Source organism: Gracilinanus agilis, chromosome 2, assembly GCF_016433145.1.
Source record: "Gracilinanus agilis isolate LMUSP501 chromosome 2, AgileGrace, whole genome shotgun sequence".
Taxonomy (NCBI): domain Eukaryota; kingdom Metazoa; phylum Chordata; class Mammalia; order Didelphimorphia; family Didelphidae; genus Gracilinanus; species Gracilinanus agilis.
Window position 1 is genome coordinate 662,869,307 of NC_058131.1, and position 21,750 is coordinate 662,891,056.

Sequence of the window (21,750 nt, forward strand, 5' to 3'; positions counted from 1 at the left end):
GTAGGAGCTGATGAGAGACTTAGAAATTTGAGTTTCTGGAATAGGAATTTACCCTGTAAACTCAAAATTTCATGTGTTTGTTAAATCACATCTTCAAATATCCTAAGATAATATCAAACCCTTTTGATCCAATTGGCAGCAAGTTTGACCCATTCTCTAAAATCCCATCCCTCTCTTCCTAAAAGTAGGCCAATTGCTCCATCTAAGGGGAACTTGTACAAGAGAAAGTAAAATTTTTATGCATGAACTGGAAGCCAGCATAGAATAAATCTGGGACTACCAAAAGAGAGATTCCCCTCCATTGCTACACTTGACCTAGAAGAAGGACCTGCTGTGCCAACCCTTTCCCCATTGTAAGTTTGTTTTCTATATCACCTGGGTAAATAAGAGGGCAGCCACTCCACCAACCCTTCATATCAATGACATAATACAGCAGACCCAGAAGGATAAAGGAGAAACAGCTGGTGGTTGTGACAAAGGACAGAGACCTGTTGGGAATAGAAAATACAAATGTCAGAAATGGACACTACTTGGGCAAGCAGACAGCACTTTAATGGGAAATTGCTTATGCTGAATGAATGATCTATGTATGGATCAATCAGATGTGGGCTTGATTGTTCCGGGTTTTATTTCCTCCAGCTAGACCATGAGCTTGAAAGCCCACTTCCCATCTTTTTGCCTTTTCTTATGTGCCCTACAGCAATTACTGTGCTTAATATACCCTTGTTTTTTCTAAATATGGACCTTTTGTTGTATGCTTCTGTCTACCTGGAATCCACTTCCCCTCTTCTCTTGGTTTGTTAAAATCTGAGCTATCCTCCAAGGTCAATGTCCAAAACCAACTCCTCTATGAAACCTAATTTGATACTTCTGCCTCTGTCCCCATCCATAACTAAATATGATCTCTCCCTCATCTTAACTCTCAAATCTTTTTTTAAACCTATACTTTCCCCTACAGTTATTTGGGCCTCTGTTTTAACTTCATTACTAGTTATAAGCTCCTTGAAAGAAAGAATTCAACTAAATGTAATTAAATCTATGAGAATCATTGAATAGTCTACAGTTTTCAAAACACTGTTCTAGACCCTGGAATTAAAAAAAAAAGACAAAATAAAATAGTTCCTGCCTTCCAGGAAATAGTTAATGTTCTACTGACAGTACAATATGTACACAAGTTTGTAAATGCAAAATATATATTAAATTTATCCAAAATCATTTCAAGATTGAGATGAAATCAAAAAAGGCCTCTTCCAGAAGTCAGCATTCAAGCTATGTTCAGGGATGGAATCTGACTCAACTTTCTGTCTCATTAGTTGCTTTACACATAATGGATGCTGAATGAATGAGTGAGTGAGTGAATGAATGAATGAATGAATGAATGAGTGAGTGAAAGAATGGTAGATCCTAGGATTTTTACTGGGATCAGCATTTAGGTAGCCAAAGCAAGTTGGGAAAATGGATTTGAGAGTTCAAAAGAGATGGTCTATCTATAGGCCTGAAACTACAGCAGGGAGAAAAAATGATCTACCTGTTGGACTTGAGTTTGGCCTTGGATTTGGAAAATGTATTTTCTTTGATGAGGTCTGCAGTACTTTGTAGCCATTAAGCAATAACTTGGCTCCTCTCCAGAATGACTGCATGTCATTTCGTGGGGACCTCTGCAGCAAGAAGGCTTGGCTCTGATTTGTAGCCACATGTTTTGTTCTAGCTACAATTCTCAGCTGGGAATGGTCATGATTATGTGCATTTAGCGCCATGATTTCCTGTGATGTAATTGGCTTCCTGCTTTCCTGAGGAATGACCAATCTTTTACTAACAGGGGATTGGGGATTGCTAAATATAGGCTATACTCATTCACCTAAAGATTGTGCATTTATATGTGTATATGTTTAGTGTGAATGAAAACACCTGAAACATGGGACTTTTTCAATTCTCAAAGTGCTTGGACAATAGTTTTGACCTTTGTGATACCTTGAGTAAAATAGATTATTATCCTCATTTCAATATATGAAGAAACTGAGGCTCAAAGATATTAAGGGATTTACCCAAGGTCACACAGTTAGTTAGTGACAGAGTCAAAATCAGATTTAAGATCTTCTGATCTTGAATTATTTTCCATTATACTATACTACCCCATGATGCGAGGTAATTGAAAGTATGAGCTCTTTTTCTCAATTCATAAGAGCTGATGAGAGAATTTGGGTTTCTGGGAATGAGCATTTATCCTGTAAGATTCTCCAGTTTGGGGTGGGGGAGAGTACTGTGGGAACTGACTCCCTCCAGAGCCTGGAACGTTCCTGGGAGCAGGTAAGGGGGAAAAACATTGAGAGTCTTTCATCTTTCATCTCCATTAATTTTCTCCCCTTTTCATGGATAATGTCAAACTCAAGAATCTCAGCCATCAAAGGACCTTAGGTCCTCTGTTCCCTACCACCATCCCAAGCCCCCAGATGTTAGACCATTTTAACAATCTGGACCCTGGATAAAGGAGCGCTAAATATACTTTCTGGGAAAGGGAATAGCATCTCTCCCAGTTTGGAAGTCAAGTAAGGGTAATTCTTCCTTCCCTTCCATATCTTCTTCTTTACAGATGGTGGGGGACAGTGAGGGGAGATCATTTCCTAACCCATATGCCTCAGGAACCAAGGGACTTGTGGACCTGTTAGAGGGGCCTGGCAGGGAGGATGGAACTACATCACAGATTAAGGTCACATCAGAGCCTGAACATATTTCATTACAACACTTATCCCTGCTCTTTTTCTCTCTGGCTGCCAAATATCTGAATGGAGCAAATAGCCCTAGTGGTTTCTTGTCGGTACATATTAACACCTTCTTCCTCTCTGCTGCTCCAAAGGGAACTCATGGTTTGTTTCCCATTCCTTGCCTAGTCCAGGCCCTACCTTCTCACTTTTCTCTAAGATGCAGTGATCAGTAATTATCCCAGCTCTTCCCGAAGGCCTTTCAAAAGCAAGTGTGAGCCTCACCAAGGGCTGATAGGACTTGCATACTGATCTGTCTTTCTACAAAGCCATCAAGAGCTGCGTCTAATATTTTAAGGCTCACACAGAAATATTATCCCAAGGGATGATGAGGCAGCCTAAATTCACATCTTTCAAAGTAGTTAAATTTAATTTTTTGAGAAATGAGCTTTTTTCCTGAAAAATGGGTTGAAATAATCAAAAAGAACTATAGTCTTTTCTATAAGAAGGTTGTGTTATGGTACTAGAAATCCTCACAGGCTAGACAGGACTAGAAGGAAGTTTCTTGACCTCACTTGGATGATGTGAGGATGAATGAGATGACAGATCTGACTTTAGAAGAAAGGTCTTTGTGTGGATCCTACTTTTAGGTATTATTCAGAGGCAACTCAGAGTGATGGTGGGAAAGAGGCTGCAGGTTAATTTTCCTTGTGGCTGTTAATAAAGGAACTTGATGCCTAGTCATTTAAGTGTATGTGGAGCATCCAGCATAACCTCAAGAAAAACCTTATTATAGTAGCACAGCCATGAATGTAAAAGGATGTCAACATTTAGCGTTTGCCAGTGCTATATAATTTGCAAAACACTTTGAAGAATACAAATAATATCCTTGTGAGGTTGACCAGGCAAGAATTATTATCCCCATTTTACAGAAAGAAACTGAGACGCAGAGAGATTGGTCCATTTGCCTGAAGTCACAGGGCAGAGCTAGGAATGGGATCCATATCTCTAAGTTCTTACTGTAGCACTTTTACCTAGTTCTTGAGCAAAAGACGAGCCTAACAAGTTTCCCTCAACCTAATCTTTTCTATCAATTAAGAAGTCAGGAACATGGCACTGTCTAGGTTATAGAGGGAGCCTTGGACTCAGAACCAGGGGAGTATGTTGTAGTGAAAAGAGCACTGGATTTCAACCCTGGTTATTAACTTGATAAAATGAAAGGATGGGACTATCAGCCAGTGAAAAGGGGGAGAAACAAAAGCTTAGCCCATCTTGGGGAGAGGGCAAAACTTGCATAAATAAATACAAGAAATTGTGGGATGAGAGAAGATCTAGGGTGGGGGGGAGGAGGAATCAGGAAACACTTCATAGAGGAAATAGCCCCTGAGCTTTACTTTAAAGCAAGGTGTGGACTCAAAAGCAGAGATAAAGAAGATAATACAGGCAGGAGCCAGTACATGTACAAATGCAGGGGTTAGGGCAGGAAATGGATGCTTTATTCATGGGAAAGCAATAAGCCCAACAAGGTTGGAACATACCATGCATTTTTTTTCATTGCCTAAAAGTCATGATGGTCCCTCTTCTCACACAATCTCATTGGATAGATTCAGAAGCACTTACCAGAGATTTTTATTGACTGGAATAAATCCTTCATTCTGTGTGCCCAGAGTTAGGATGGCTGAGATAATCCCCTGAGAAATCCAAAAGGAAAAACAGGTCAATAGCTGGCTTTATAGAAGCAAAGGTCTACTTCGAGAATCATGGAAATTGGGATGGAGTTGGGCAATGAAGAAGGTGACAGATGTCCATGCTGGATTTTTAAGTGTTTTCATTGATCGGCAAATTAAGAGTTGCATTGCTAAACAGGAATGTAAGCAGAGACATAGTCTAAATCAGGGATCAACTTAAATTAAGAATATGGTTCCGAGAAAGTCACTGCAGGTCACAGAGGGCATTCTTCAAAGAGGAAGCATATGATGGAAAGAGCTAGATTTCCCAGGAATTATCCTTTTGACATTGGTGCTTCATGACAGGTGTTTTTGATCATCCTAGAGCCACTTGTTCTTTTTTTCCTTTGAGAACACTCAATAAGAGGGCTTTCAAACTGAGTTGCTAGAGTGGAGAACTAAGTCATTTGACAGAAATGAGGGGATTGAAATTTAAGGAATATTCATGCTGTTCTAAATTATGGAAACCCAAAGAATCTTAGAACTGGAGAAACTTCGAGGATCATCTAATCTAGCCCTCTGTGGTTAAGTCCATTAAAGATTGTCTCCATTGATTCCATACTGTCCAGGCCTATCCCTATCCATGTCCTATGACCCTCCTTATGACAAGTATTAGGTTATATATGCATCTTAGAATTTTGTAACTGCAAAGGCTATTCTTTCTCAGGATATGGAAATGAATTGCTGTCACTTGCTAGTAAATATAGTCATGTGTACACATATTTAGACACAGCTATATTAATCATTGTGGCCTTATATCTTTGTGTTGGAATTTTATGTATGTAGGAAGTTTATGTCCAGCATCTTCCTCTACCCATAAAATCTGTTGGCATTCATTTGTAGAAATCAAAGGAGGAAAGCTAAACACCTTTACTAAGAGCCTTTGATCTTCTCTTAAAGAGTAACCCAAGGCCAACTTCTTGTCAATGAATATCACTGGCAACTTAGAGACAGAACTCTTTCATTCTTTCATTCGTTTATTTTGAGCCCAAATTAACTGGTTACTATCCTATCTACGCAATTATAATTGCTTATTGTACTCTTTTGCTTTCACCTCTAAACCAATAGATAATTGGGCTCAAAGAATCCCACAGATAATATTAACAAAACTCTCTTTAGCAAACCTTTAATAGATTCTAATTTTATGCTTTTCAGTCTCCTCAGCTAATTATGAGGCTCAAAAAATCCCAAAGCATACATCTGGAAATGGATATAATAGGTACTCTTTACTTCTCCACAAATCAGTACCCCAGAACCTGCTCCTCCTCTCTATCCACAACAAAAGAGCATCTTTAACATGTAAGAGATGAGACTTTTTTGAACAACACAGAAAAGTTGGGGTGAAGGAGGTATTATTACCATTCTTTAATGACTTGGAAGAATCAATATTGTTAGAGCAAGTATTCCTTTTTTCTTTTCTCATTTTTTTATTATTTTTCAGTTGCAAATAGAAAACATTTTTGACAATTCTTTTCTGATACATTTTAGGATTCAAATTTTGTTCCTCTCTCCTTTTCTCCCACTTCTTGAGGTAGTAAGTTGTCTGATATATGTTATACCCATGCTTTCATGCACTACCTATTTCTATTTTGCTCATGTCATGATAGAAGAAACATATCACAAATAATTTTTTAAAATCTCATGAAAGAATGAAGTGGAAGATGTCATGCTTTCATGTGCAATCAAACTCCAACAGTTCCATCTTTGGATGTGACAGCATTTTTCATCATGAGTCCCTTGAACTTATCTTGGATACTTGCTTTGCTGATAATGGTTTAGTCCTTCACAGTTGATCATCATATAATGTTACTGTTATACAGTATCTGCTCACTTCACTTTGCATCGGTTCATATAAGTCTTCATCCTGTTTGTCATTTCTTATGGTACAATAGTATTCCATTACAACCAAATACCACAATTTGTTTAGTCCCCTCAGTTTCCAATTCTTTGCCACTACAAAAAGAGCTGCTAAAATATTTTTGTGTAGGTAGGTCCTTTACCTTATTTCTGATCTCTTTGGGATATAGACCCCATAGCGATATTGCTGGGCCAAAGGGTAGAGCAGGTATTTCTTAAATTAATAATTGGATCTAAATTTTTGAGAAATTCTGTATAGCAAAGAAGATGAAAAAATGTATTTCTACAACTCTGAGAATATTTCTTCTGAACCATTTGTCTTTTCTAAGGGACTATGAGGGCTACAGGAGATGTAGAGATCAGGAACTTTGATGATTAGAAAATTTATATTGTTAATCCATCCTTGGGTCCCTCCCACAAATAATCTGTAGCTTCTTCCAGTTTGGGTTCTATCCTATTGTGTAACAAAAATTGCCAGATATAATAAACATTGATGACTCACATGTTATTTCAGATTTACATTTTAAAAGAAGAAAATAAAACTAGGATAGAATTTTTTTTCACAGAATCTCTTTTTACATAAAAATAGAGTACTCTAAGAACATAGTTTGTTTTCAGTTACTACATCTCTAGACCTCAATTGGGGGAGCTAGGTGTTTCAGTGGATAGCCAGGCCAAGAGATGGGAGGTCCTGGGTTCAAATGTGGCCTCAGATACTTCCTAGCTGTGTGGCCCTAGGCAAGTCACTTAATCCCAATTGCCTAGCCCTTGTCACTCTTCTGCCTTGGAACTAGTACTTAGCATCAATTCTAAGATAGAAGGTAAGGTATTTTTTTAGAAAAATAAAATGAAATAAAATAAAGGAATTAAACTAAACCTCAGAAGCCCCTGCCAGCTCTAAATCTGCCTCTAAACCCATAATTTTATGATCTTTTGAGTCCACAGGGGCATTATGTACCTAGTTGTAAACCACAAATCTGTCATTGATATTTCCATGTCATTTTCCAGGCCACACTTGATGCTTCCTGCCTTACTTAAGATGAATGGATTGATTTAGGTTTGTTTCTAATTCAAAAAATAAATCCATGTGTTGATATGGGACCCCAGATCTCCGTTTATTTCCCGAAGGATTTTAGCATTTGGATATAATGTCAATATATGCTAAAATTTATTTTCTTTTTTTTAATCCTTAACTTCTGTGTATTGGCTCCTAGGTGGAAGAGTGGTAAGGGTGGGCAATGGGGGTCAAGTGACTTGCCCAGGGTCACACAGCTGGGAAGTGTCCGAGGCCAGATTTGAACCCAGGACCTCCCGTCTCTAGGCCTGACTCTCAATCACTGAGCCGCCCAGCTGCCCCTATGCTAAAATTTCTAATCACAGCAATAGCCAAGATTTGTATTTATTTTTTTTCTTTTTAAGTGTTTGTGGGTAGTAGAAGAATGAAACAGAATAAAAGGAAGATCTGAATCCTGTTGAGAAGTGGGTTCCAATCCTACCTCTGATACTTATTAAACCATGTGGCCATGAGAAAGTAATTTAGCTTCCATCTATAATTATGGTTGTGATATCTACTTCATAAGGTTGTTTTGAGGTCCAAATGAGATCATACAAAAAATAATAGCAAATACTTACATAGTGCATTAGTTATTATTATTATTCATATGGCTCTCGCAGAAAGCCCTTATTATCAAGGCAGGAATTTATGTCCATTTTATAGATGAGGAAAGTGACATTTTATAGACTTGCCCATTTGACACAATAAATGTGAAAAAAAATGGTGGTTAGACATTGGTCTAGTCTTCTTTTCATTACATGGTGTGCGTGATATAAGTAAATCATCCTCAATTGATGGAATAAGAACTGGAAAGGACCTTGGAAGCTCCTTCAGGCCAATCTCCCAGGCAAGGAAACCAAGGTCCAGATAGAATAGTTGACTTCCCCAAGATCACCTGGGTATTAAGTAGCAGAATTAGGATTTAAACTCAGGTCTTCAGATTTCTAAGTCCAGCTCTCATTCTGCCACACCAGAGATGGAGAAGAATCACTGACCATGTCACAGAACCACTGGGCAAACTTGGAGCCTCCATCAATCTCCAGTTGTAGAACAGTCAATGCCACCTCCCCCTCTCTCCATCTCTCTTCTCCTGATATACCTTCTGGAATTATTCAAAATTGAGGTGTGAAAAGGAGGAAGTGTAAACAGAGCTGGTGAACTTGGAGTAAACGTTATTCCCCAAACTGCTTTGGGTTGCTTTTCTGTTTTCATCCCCCGCCTCTACCTTTATATCTCCCACCCAAGCCAGCAGTTGAGGCAACATGTGTTCCCCCCGCCTCTAAACCCCAGTCTCTTGAGTTTTTCCCTTGGTCCTTTCCAAGTCAGCATGTTCATTCTGCTCTTTTGAAATCTGGATTTATGAGACAATCTTTTCCAAACACCAAAAGACTGAAACGGAATAATCGCCGGGGCCAATTCAGCAAGGCCTGATGCAGCTGCGATTCTATCCCTCTCCTGGGCACAGAATGCTTACTCGATGCAGTTAGTGCAAAGCTTTTACTAGCTCATCTTATGATGACATTTAGAGAATTCTGTCTGCCCTTCACCTTTGGTTTCTGTGGAAGGGTTGCAGCCAGCAGCTTGTCATCCATCACAAGAACTTCCAGCAGGACTGCGGTGTGGAAAGAAGGCCAGGTCCCTTTGCCTAATAGTTGCTATTTTCTCCTCTTTCCTCCCTTTTGAGGTGGGAGGGGGGCCAAGGCTGAGCATCCTCAGGAAATTCAAGCTGTTAATTGATTCTGCCTGCTCAGGGTGTTTGCTATTTCCCCCCACACTTCCAATACAATACTGATAGTTGCACCAAGAGTCTGGGCATGTCACAGCCTGAATGCATCATATGCCTGTGTTGAAAACTGCAGATACCAACTTGAAACATAAGGCTTTCATGTTTGGATGAAAGGCTGCCTGCTGGTTTGAAATTCAACCTCAAATATACATCGAAAACAACAACAAAAAAAAGGCACTGGGGAGGGAAGGGGGAGCCCAAAAACCTTGTTATTAGAGACTGAACAGAAACAACTGCTTGTAAGAACACTGGGCATGACCTTTATCCAACCCTTCTTCACTTCTTCCACAGAGCGTTGTAATACGCCCTAATTGGACTCCCTTTGCCTTCCCCAATCCGTCTTTCTCACAGCTGCTGAAATCATCTTCTGAAAGAATAGGTCTGACCATGTCATCCCCTTACCCAAAAGCCTTCAGCAGTTCTGTATCACTTCTAGTATGTGATCCAGACTCCTTACATTGTTACTTCAAGCCCTTCACAATCTGGCTCCAGTTTACCTTCTAGGATTATTTCACATTACTCCTCTTCACACATTCTTTGTTCCATTCAAATTGGTCTCATTGCTCTTTCTCAAACTGGCATTTCATCGACCATCTCTCTCCTTGTATAGATTGTCCCCCAGTTCCTGCAAAGTACTGTACCCTAAACCTGCTCCTTAAAATTCTTAGTTTCCTTTAAATAAGAAAGATCTTTTTTCTCATTCTCATTTTTCTCATTAATGCTCTCCTCAAGTTCCCTTGTATTGACTTGTCTTGCATGTTGTATCTCCTCCCATCCCCACAGAGTGGAAGTTCCTTGAGGTCAGGGGTTGTTTTTTGAGATTGTCTTTGTTTTCCCTGGTACCCAGAAGTATTTTGTACATAGTAGGAGCTTAATACATGCTAGATTTAATTGACTTTTTCATTTTGACCAATAATAAGGGCTCTGGGGACCACTGGAAAGTCAATTCTTGAAAATCTAATTCTGTTGATTTTTTTCAACCTTTACCTTGAGAGAAAAGGAATAGCAATATTATTTTTTTCTATCAAGACCAGGATAGCAGGAAATTATGGAAACAAGAACGTGTATCCTTAAGGATAGGGCAATGGAGAATTTACCACTCTTCTGTGTTTGCCAGGGCAGACTCCTTCCAGCAAAAATTGGAAATCAGAACAATTCATCAGTGTTTTAAAATTCTCTGTTGCTTCCATTGAACTCCTTTGCTAATAATACCCTTCTTACTTCTCTATCACCTCTCTTCACCTTGACTTCAAACAAGACAATTTGTAGAGGAGATTCTTATTCAAGTTTAGGTTGGCCTAGATAGCCTTTCCAACTCTGATATTCTAGACAATTCTATATAAATCACTGATCTCTGAACAAATGTATAATATTAAAATGACTCATCCCAGGAAGGTTCCCATTAGAAGAGAGCTCAGGGCCTTACATCAAAGCAATCAGTCTTTGGAAGAAAGGTAGTATTTGACAGGCAGCCCTGTCTTCTGTCCCCCTAAAATCAAGTTTTGGAGGTTGATACCTTCATAGCAGTGAAAATGACAAATCCCCAAACAGACCATTTACCTTTGATTCTTCTGACCTTCCTAAAAGAACTTTAGACCCCACTGAGATGGAACACTTAAGGGACTTGGTTTTCTCTATCAATCTGAAATAACTGAGACACTGAGAAACATCTAAGTCTGATGCTTTGATTATTTTGGCTGTTTCTTCCCAGCTCAATGTTAGAGAGATAGGATTTACAAAGAGAAGGAAGAACAATTTTGAGGCAGATCCATATACATAGAGAACTGATGAGACACAGGTGCATGTACAGGTATATGTGTGTGTATTATATGCATATTACATGTGCTCACAATGCTCGTGTTCTCCAGTCCCATCTTGGGACTGAAAAATTGGATACAGAATTGTAGAATCTGAGCATGATGAAGGACCTCAGAGGTCATCTAATTCAATCCCTTCCCTGATGTAGGAATCCCCTTATTGGATTCCTAAGAGGTGATTATCCAGGCTTGAACTCTTAAGCATGTCCACAGATAAGGTGCTTACTACCTCCTGAGACAGTCCATTGCATTTTATAACAAATCCTTGTATTGAGCTGAAATCTACTTCCTTGAAATTTATGCCCAACAGTTCTTGTTCTCCCCTTTGGGGACAAGCATAAGTCAAATCCATCTTCTACACAGCAGTCCTTTAAATATTTGAAGACAGCAGATGCATATTTCATTCTAAACTTTTTCTTTTCTAAACCAGACATCTTCAGTTGATTTATCCATTCCACTTATGATATGGCATATTTATCCTTGCTGCCTTCCTTTGGACATTGACTAGGCTGTCAATGCCTCTCTTCCAAAGTAGTACCCAGAAGAGACTACACTACTCCAGATGTGAACAAGTGCTTGATTATCATCGAAAGCTACGCTGGTGCAAAATACATTCTCCCATTTGGCTCCCACAACAGCCCCGTTACCATCCCATTACCATCTCCGTTTTATGATAAGAAAATCAGGATTCAGAATATCAAGTAACTTGCCCAGGATCAAAGTGAAGTACTGAAGGACAGAAAAGTCAAACAAAGGTCTTCCTGAGACTCCTTTCTACTATGTCACCTATATTTAAGGACCCATTTGAAATGACTTTCTGACAAAATAGAAATATCCATAGATTAAGAAAAAAGAGTCATTACCAAATTTTTAAATAGTTCTGATGTTTACCTAAAGGTAAAGGTTGTGTTTGCTTAAAAAAAAAGATGGGTGTGGGTCAGCTAGGTAGCCTAGTGGATAGAGTACTAGGCCTGGATGTGGGCTGACTTCCGTATAGATCCAGCCTCAGATACTTCCTAATTGTGTGACTTTTGACAAGTCATTTAACTCTGTCTGCCTAGCCTTCACCATTCTGTCATAGAGTTACTAAGACAAGATAGTAAAGATTTAAAAGAAAAGAAGTGAAAAGCTGGATGCTTAAATCAGTCTAGTAAAGGCAGAGGACAACTTGCCTGGGCTTGCTTTCTTGGTGTGAAAATGCAAAATTTATCAACTTTGTACACATTTTTGAAATCTAAACACAGGCTAATTTACTTAGATTTTTGAAAACTCTGGTGTAAGCAAAAAAGATAATTGATGAATTATTGATAGATTTTAAAAGATATGCATAGTGAAACATTACAAAAGATAACAAAAACTGAAGGAAGTTTAGAAGGGGACACAGATGAGCATAGGGACATTGAGACCAGAAAGGGATGGATGCACATAAGAAACTACCTTGTTAAATTTAATAGATACATTTTAAAGAAAAAGCTGTATACAATAGAGACTTGTGGTGTCATAGATCCCCATTCCCTGTTTTTTGTATAGGGAAATGTTCATGTTTGGGAATATTTGTCAAGTTCATAATTTAAGAAAAAAAGAAAATTTTACAATATATTTTAAGACGGAGATGTAAAGGCTCTAGATTCTGGTATCCTTTCAGCTTCCCAGGCTAGCACCTACAGAAGATGGGTGTTCTCTCCATCTCTAGCAGCTCTCTCCTAGGAGACTCTTGGGAGAGCCTCCAATCTGCCAGGTGAGTCTTTAGTAGAGAGACAGCACTTAGACTATGTGCTGGACCCTTCCTTACCAAAAGAGAGTTTATGAGAACTAACTTCTATATCCCTGCTTCCATTTCCTTGGCACTCCTATAGCTTGTTGAGAGATGCCTGCCAGAGAAACAGTTACGTAATTCCAAAGCAGAGTTTAGAGACCCCCTCACCACAAGGGTAGATCTGGCCCAATTTATCCAATGGCTTCATCATAAAGACAAGGCAACCTGATCCCTGCTCATTCATCATGGCTAAGTGTTACTGACAGTCTTCCTAACAACTCACTCTCTGGCTCACTTGCCTGCTCTTTCCCCTCCTGGCCCATTATGGGATCAAAACAATGGGATCTATTTTCACGGTGGGAGCCACAGCTGCCCCTTGTCAAGTAGAATTAGGCTTGATTATGGGTCATAACTTTGTGTATTTGTGGATGTTTACTTTACAAGAAGCAACTCAGACCAGTGACTGCGACAGGCATTGGGGACTTAATGCCCAGTCACAACTGAATATAGCATCTGAGAATTGGAAGCAAGTGCCATCTATATTATTATCTATATCTGTATCGGAGGAAGAAACCTCTGAATGGCATCCTTTTTTTTGTTGTTCAGTCATTTTAGTCATGTCCGACTCTTTGTGATCCCCTTTAAGGTCTTCTTGGTAAAGATACTGGAATGGTTTGCCATTTCTTTCTCCCAACCATTTTATAGATGAGGAAACTGAGGCAAACAGAATTAATTGGGCTGCCCAGGGTGGCACATCCTTTTACAATTGGCCATCTAACTATCTCTTAAGGCAGCCTCATCAGCTTTTGGATACCTTTAATTGTAAGAAAGCAATTCAAAACATGCCTTCCCACAATATCTCATTGTGCTATCTGGACACAAATGGAACATCTTCCTCCTCTCTTCAGATACTTGAAGACCACTACCAGGTCCTCTCCTCCCAAACCATCAGGCTTTTTTTCTACAAACTAAACATCCCCAGTTCAATTTCCTTCCCTTTCATCATCCTGGTCCTCCTCAGAATATGCTCCAATTTGTCAATGGCTTTCCCAAAATGAGACTCCAAGAACTGAACACGATACTCCAGATGTGATCTGGTCAGAACAGAGTATATACACTGGGATTATCACTTCCCTTGTTCTTGACATATGACTCTAATTGCAGCCCAAGATGACATTAGCTTTTTTGGCTGCCATGTCAAGAAACTGGTCCACATTTGGTTTGCTAGTATTAAATGACAGAGTCAATACATGAACCCAAGTTTTTTTACTCCAAATCCAGAGGCTCCTCTTTTTCAGCTGTACCATAATATAGCCTTTTCCTGAGGAACTGATGACAGGATACAGATATGGGTGATGAATCTGAGCTATCACATGCAAGGAGGCAGAAGCCTCTGGGTATCTCTAGCCCTAATTTTGATGGGAGGAATCAAGGCTGGCCCTTAATCTGGACAAGTCAGCATATTTTGTCTTCAGTATTTCCACTTGCCCTCTCAGTATCCCTCTTGTTTACCCTGAGCTACCCATCAAGGTTGCTTAACCAAAGCTGTTTCCACAGGTTCTTGTTCTTAGATAGCCCCTAGGGAATCCCTCTTGGATATGACATTGAATTACTTCTGGACAGGGTGATATCTCAGTAGTAGACTAAAAATCCTTTACTCTCAAAAGAATGAATTTCTGAAAAAAGAGAAAGAGAGGCATAGTGGAAGGTCCACTGGACTGGTGATCAGGAGACCTAATCTTAGTCCTACCACTAATTAATTACCTGTGTGACCTTGAATAAGTCTCTTCATTTCCCTAGAGTTATGTATAAAAGCAGGGGGAGGTGAGTAACTCTGGTACAAAGCACATTATTAACTCTCCAGGTCGATATAAATGAAAGCCACTTCTATTACTTAATTTTGAAAGGTGAAGAAATTGATTGGCCTCAGTGATTTTAAGGGTTCTTGCCAGGTCTCAGATTTTGTGTATTTCCTGCCTTTCGAGTCATCTTGCACTTTTCTCCATGTACTCTGTGATTCAGTTATCTATCTTGGTCTATTTGCTGTTTCTCAAACATATAGAACACTCTATTTCCTGTCTCCATGTCTTTGCACTGGCTATCCCACATGCCTAGAATTCTCTCCTTCCTCCCCAACCCTATCTCTTAATTTTCCTGACTTCCTTCAAGATTCAGCTTAAATCACATCTTCAAAGTTCCTCCCTGGTCCCTCAGGTTCCTCTTGTCTTCTCTTCTCAGATTATCTTCCATCTACTATGTATATATCTTGGTATGTCTCTCATTATTCATATGTTGTGCTATATCTGATTAGAATATGTGCTCCTTGGACCATTTTTCCTGTCTCTGAATCCCTAGCACTTAGCCCAGTGCCTGCGAATAGTAAAGGCTTAATAAATATTTTTTATTGAATAGATGATTGTATTTCAAGAGCCAGAAAAAGGTGTAGGAGAACCATCAGGAACTCCTACATCAATGTCCTCCAAGTGACACAACATACTTCCTTGACCTACATGTAAGAATTTTTTTTTAGTACCCTTATGTTGTCACTATGTCACCTAGACCTGAGTCTCCCCTCCTCAGGAGACTTTCTATTTTTTTCTCTGGAGGAGCAATGTGGTACATTGGGCAAAGCACTGCATTTGGATGGCCTGGATTTCACTTGATTTCTCTGATCCTCAGTTTCCTCATCTGTAAACTGAGTAAAGTGCTAGACTAGTTAATATCTCAGGTCTTTTTCAGCTCTAAGTCTTGGTCACTAGGAAAGTGGACTGGAAAATATTAACAGGGCTGGTTGGGCCAGCCTGAGCTAGTCTCGGCTCTTTCTGGGATTTTTGTGGGTGGAGGTGGTGGGCCCTTGGCAAAAACTTCTCTGTATTTCTCTGACAGGCTGAGAAGAGGATTAGGATTTCTAGAACATTGATCCTGCCCCTCGGAAAGAACAACTTGGGCCAAATGGGGACAACTGGCCTTTTAGATCCTGCTTCTTGTTTTCTCTGTCTCTCATCCAACCTCTTAATGCAATGTGTTTTTAGTCTTCATGGAAAATTACATGAGGATTTCCAATCTCCGCCCCCATGTCCCCTGTGTCTCCCTTTGCCAGTGGGGGGCTTTTGTCAGCTTGCAGCTCTCACTTGCCCTACACAAACCAAGGACTGCCTGCAAACTTGTGCCTTGATTAAGCTGATAAAGTGGAGTCTTTTTCTCTAATCAATAAATTGGGACTGAGGAACCACAGCACTCAATTTTCTCCTTAGTTTGCTTGATTGCTAAGACCACTAGAACTTGCCCCCTGTGGGTCCTGTTCAGGAGAGAATGGGCAGCTTTATGATAGGTCTTTTCTAAGCCTTAAATTAGGGCCTAGAAGTGGTTAAATTTTCTATCACTAAGGCTGTGCAGAGCTAACAACTTGCAGAAGGTTGGGAGATGAGGCAACAGGACCAATGGGTCCCTGTCTTCTTGGAGAAGCCCTTTCTCAGATTCCAGGAAGCCGAAGATAGGTCAGGGGTCCCAAGAACGAACAAGCAAAAAGCATCAGAGAATTTCAGAGTTAGAGGGGACCTCAACAACTCCTTGGTCAACCCCAGACTCCTCAAAATAATCCCTACTAGAAAAAATATGGGAAGTGGCTATCCTGCCTTTGCTTCAAGAGCTCCAGTAATGGGAAACTCCCTACCTCCTGAGAAGGCACGGGTCATTTTTGGATGGTTCTAATTGTTAGGAAGTTTGGTTCTTTTCTGCAATTTCCAAGCCTCCCTCTGATTCTCTGATTCCTTGCTCCTTGTTTTTTCCTTGGTGGCTAAATGGATAAGGCAAATTCTTCTCTTATGAAAGTAACTTTGGATCCTTTTGGATGGTGATAAGGTCACAGATCATAGGGTTTACCTGTGATCCTAGCTGCCACATGTCAGAGTCAGGATTCAAACTCAGATCTCTCCCAACTCAGCATAGTATTCTTTGCAAACACATTTTCCATAGAAATGCAGACTCTGGGAGAATTGTTTCCTAATCTTCTTGCCAGCCCTGTGTTTGCTCTAGCCCAGGATTCAAATTTTAAAAGGGACACCAGGGATTGAGTAGTTGCCCACTATGACATCTTTCTAAATAATAGTAAAGACAGCTAAGTGGCATAGTGGATGTATCACCAGCCCTGGAGTCAGAAAGACCTGAGTTCAAATCCATTCTCAGACACAGACAGGCTGTGTGACCCTAGGCAAGTCACTTAACCCTGTTTGTCTCCATTTTCTCTTCTATAAGATACTGGAGAAGGATACGACTCCAGTCTACTTGCCAAGAAAACTCCAAGCAGATCACAAAGAATTTGAAACAACTGAACATAATAATAATAACTTGGAAGGCATTCAGAATAGGTTGGAGGACTTTCAGATCATGCATGCCATATGAAGACTGGATGAAAGATAATAATAATAATAGTAGTAGTAGTAGTAGCAGCTATTATTTATATAGTGTCTATTATGTGCCAAGAACTCTGCTAAATGCTTTACAAATATTGTCTCATTTTATTCTCACAACAGAACTTGGAGATAGGTGCTATTACTCTCCCCGTTTTATAGTTGCAGACAGAAGTTAAATGACTTGCCCAAGGTCATACAGCTAATACGTATCTGAAATGGTATTTGACTTCAGTTCTTCCTCAATCCAGATCTAGTGTTCTATCCACTGTACCATTTCGCTGCCTGGGATCTAGAAAAGTTTAGTTAGGTGAAGTAGAGGATCAAGGGAGACCTTCTGGGAACCTCAGTTTCTCATTTGTAAAAGATGAGAATCAAATGAGATGAATATAAATTAAATGTTTTAAATGCCTTAATACATTGTATAAATGCCAGCTAATATTAGTTGTTGAACTTGCATCCTCTGAAGAGAAGGTGGCCTCATCTCTTGTGGAATATTATCTCCTGGTTAATAATGAAAAATGAAGGAGTGGGAGTGTAGGGAGAAGGGTGACTTTGGCCAAAAGCCTGACTGAGCTAACCTGGGCCAAATTTGCCTCAGGTCCCAGGATTCCCTAATGTCTCGATGATTTCCTAACACCTGGATAGTTCTGCCACATCTGGAGACAGGGTGGGAGCTTGCATACTGGGGAAATCAGTTCACATCCCATCAGTGATGGGAATGGATGATGTGAGTGCAGATTAGGCTTCCTCTTGGGAATCTCCAGGCTTAGGTAATGTGGAATGTGGCCAAGTTCCAATTACAAAGACCTAGGACATCACAAGGAGACAGACAGCCTGCCATTTCAGAAAGCCAACCACATCTTAGAGATAGCCCTCCTGTGCTCAGGGAGCATTCACTACCGAATTCTCCAACCAACAGAAGACCCTTAAATGGGGCTTCAGTGACTTATTTGATCCTGTTAAAGAATGCAATGGAAATAGCACTGATTTATTGCAACACTGAGTTTTTAACCTTGGCTCTGCCACTCATTAGCTGTGTAACCTTGGACAAGTCACTAAGACTCCTTGAGTCTCAGTTTTCTCATCTGTAAAATAGATATAATAGTTCCTGCACTATCTCTCTGGACTTGTGTAGATCAAAGGAGATAAGGCATTCTGTGACGTTTCTGTGAGGTCAATTATAACACTGTTCTTTGCACAGGGATGGGATTGTAGTTGGCTGTCCAGGAAGCAGAAAACACTCAGATGAGTATTCAATAAAAATGTCTTATGGGAAATGTGGAGTGCTGAAAAAATATTACCAACTTTTCAGGGTCCCCTGCACACTCCCCCCACTTTTTGCTAGTTATATAAGTTGTATATCCATGTGCAAGTTTCAGCTCTCTGAATCTGTTTCCCCCTTTATAAAATAAGTATGATACTTTTTCCACTTTCTTCCCAGATCTTCAAAAAAGAAAAAAAAAACACCGTGTAAATCTACTGCTCTTGGATGCCCCATAACACCTAAAATGGGTGCTTGGTGCACTATGGTTGCTTACTCAATCAAAGAACAAGCATTTTCAGTTGCCTGTAATGATCCAAACACTGTGCTAGGTAGGTACTAGAGGTACAATGAAAAGTCAAACAGTTTCTGTCCTCACGGAGTTTCCATTCTTGGCCCGTTGAAGGCACTTGATAAATATTTCTTGTTTGATTGGATGAGCATATAGGGCAGCTAGGTGATGAAGTCTTTAGAGCACTGGACTAAGAATCATGAAGACAAGACATCATGTGTTCAAATCTGGCCTCAGACAGTTACTGGTTGAGTCACCCTGAGCAAGTCATTGAACCCTGTTTGCCTCAGTTTCTTCATCTTTAAAATGAGCTGGAGAAGGAAATGGCAAACCACTGTAGTATCTTTGACCTGAAAACCCAAATAGGACCACAGAGAGTCAAATATAACTGAAAAATGACATTAACATGCACATCTTAAAAGATCTACAAAATAAATGCAGGGTGATTTATGGAGGTGGGGTGCTATAGTCATTGGGAAAACTATGAAATGCTTCACATAGAAGGCTGAATAGAGTTCTGAAGAAAGGAAAGAATTCTAAGAGGCAGAGAAGAAAGAATAGCCACAACAAAGGCATAGAGATAGAAGAGAGAGTCATAGTGGCAGAAGAACAGGAAGATCAGTTTGTGCAGGAGAGGAATAAATTATAATAAGGTTAGAAAGGTAGATTTGGGTTTAGTTGTGCATAGCAAGTGGGACGTAGATATATCTGATCCTAGTGACAATTGGAAATTATTAAGTTGGGGAATGGTATGATCAGACATGTGCTATGGGAAGATCACTTTGGCAGCTGTGTGGAGGATGGATTAGAATGAGGAAGGATTTGAGACAGGGAGACCATCAATGAGCACATTGTAGTAGTCTAGGTGAGGGTCCATGAGAGCCTGAACTTGGGTGATAGTTATGAGAAGAGAGAGCAGGGGAAGATTGAAGAGATGTTGAGGTGGAAACAAAAAGATTTTGCAACTGATTGGATATGTAGGATAAAGTTAAGAGAGGAGCCAAGAACAGTTGCAAGAGTTCCAACTTGGATTACTGGATAGATAGTGGTACTCTTAACAGAAATAAGAAAGATTGGAAGAGGGATGCATTTTTGATATATTGAGTTTGAGATTCCTACTAGACATCTTTTTTGAAATATTCAAAAGGCAGTGAGAGTTGTAAAAATGAAACTCAGAAGAGACTAGAGCTAGATGTATAGATTGAAGAGACATCTGTGGAGAAATGATAATTAAACAGTAGGAGGAAGAGGAGAAGGAGGAGGAGGAAAGGACAAGGAGAAAGAGAAGAAGAAAAAGGAAGAAGAGGAGGAGGAGGAGGAGAAAAAAGAAACCATTATTTAGATAATGCTTTAAGATTTGAAAAGCAATGGGAAAGGACCTGCTTGTACAAAAATATTTGTAGCTACTCTCTTTGTGGAGGCAAAGAATTGGAAACTAAAAGAATGTCCCTCAATTGGGGAATGGCTGAACAAATTGTGGTACGTGATGGTGATGGAATACTATTGTGCTGTAATGAATGATAAACAGGATGATGTCAGAAAGAGCTGGAAAGACCTCTATGAACTGATGCAGAGTGAAATAAGCAGAACCAGTACACAGTAACAGAAATAAGGTAGAACAATCAAATGTGATAGACTTTGCTAATAACAGCAATACAATGATCCAGAATAATTCTGAGGAACTTAAGAAAAAGATTGCTATTCACATCCAATGAAAGAGGTGGTGTCTGAATGCAGATTGAAGCATCACTTGTTTATTTAGATATATGTTTTGGTTTTATAAGATTATTCACTTATAAAATGAATAGTATGGAAACATGTTTTGTGTGAAAATACATGTATAATTCAAATTAAATTTCCTGTCAGCTCTGGAATGGGGGAAGAAAGAAGGGAAGGAGACAATTTGAATTATATAACTTCAGAAAACTCATGTGGAAATTTGTTATTAAAAATAAAACTAGAAGATACAGAGGAATGGTGAATGTAATTTGATAAAGGGAATTTAGTCAAAAGGAATTTCTTATATCATTGAACTCACAGTAATGGTCCAAAATGCCCAGTACCCATGTTACTCACAGTTTGTACTAATAAAGACATATTGAATTAAAAAAAAAAGATTTGAAAGGCACTTTACAAATATCCAATTTGACCCTTACAATAACCCTGGTAGGTAGATGCTAATATTGACCCTATTTTAAAGATAAGGAAACAGGTCTTGATTTGCTCAGCAACTAACATCTAATGTTTGAGGCTGGATTTGAACTCAGGTTTTCCTAACTCCAGGCCCAGCATTCTGTCTGTTGTACCATCTAGTGTCAGTTAGCCAAGAAAAGCATGAGCTCCGTGTCTTCTTTATAATTCTAATATGCTTGTTACATGTGGGAAATGGCTTGTCACTAATGCAGCATTTCTCTTATGTGATCATAACATCCACAATGTAACTTAACCAATATGCTGTACAATGTATTTCTAGAATACTTCTATATTTTAATGGAAACATTATTAATATAATTACTCTCTCCAGCAACACAAATCAGAATCTATCCACCTTCATCCTCTACAGTTCTTGGTCATCTTTTTTCTCATTCATGGCAGACCCAACCTACTTCCTAAGGGCATTCCTCTAGATCTCTTGACATTGCATGTATTCTAATGCAGGATCCTAGGGGGTGGATTATCTCTTGATTTTATGAGATATCAAGATAGGTGACCCATTTCCTTTCCTGTTCATACATTTTTAAATTAATTAATCTTTTTAATTAAACTTTTTTATCTTTTCTAACACTTCTTGTGTATTTTTTATTGGAAATAAGTTGGAGCCTACTTATACCATCTTACATCTCTTTGGATCTCTCTCAGTTTTTATCCTTTAGATACTATGACACTCCATTACCAGAAAAATATTGGCCGCAGTATCTTCCCTATCCAATCCATCCTATGTTAAACTGCAAACTTGATAGTTCTAAAACTCATATCTGATCATGTCATGCCCCCACTCTAAGATCTTCAATGGCTCTCTATTTCTTCTAAATCATAAGACCACATCTTCTGTCTAGAATTTAAAACCCTCCGCAATCTGACTCCTCTCA

The 21,750-nt window shown here is 39.4% G+C and overlaps 1 protein-coding gene across 1 annotated transcript in view; it reads right to left on the reverse strand.

Annotated features, from left to right (window-relative positions):
• Nucleotides 1-21,750, reverse strand: part of LOC123234328 (heparan-alpha-glucosaminide N-acetyltransferase-like) — a 370,163-nt gene that overhangs the window by 2,654 nt on the left and 345,759 nt on the right. Inside the window, exons 15-16 of the mRNA XM_044660239.1 lie at nucleotides 4,320-4,390; nucleotides 376-488 (exon numbers count right to left, since the gene is read on the reverse strand). Of these exons, the coding sequence (XP_044516174.1) occupies nucleotides 376-488; nucleotides 4,320-4,390 (184 nt within the window). The remainder of the gene's footprint in view (nucleotides 1-375; nucleotides 489-4,319; nucleotides 4,391-21,750) is intronic.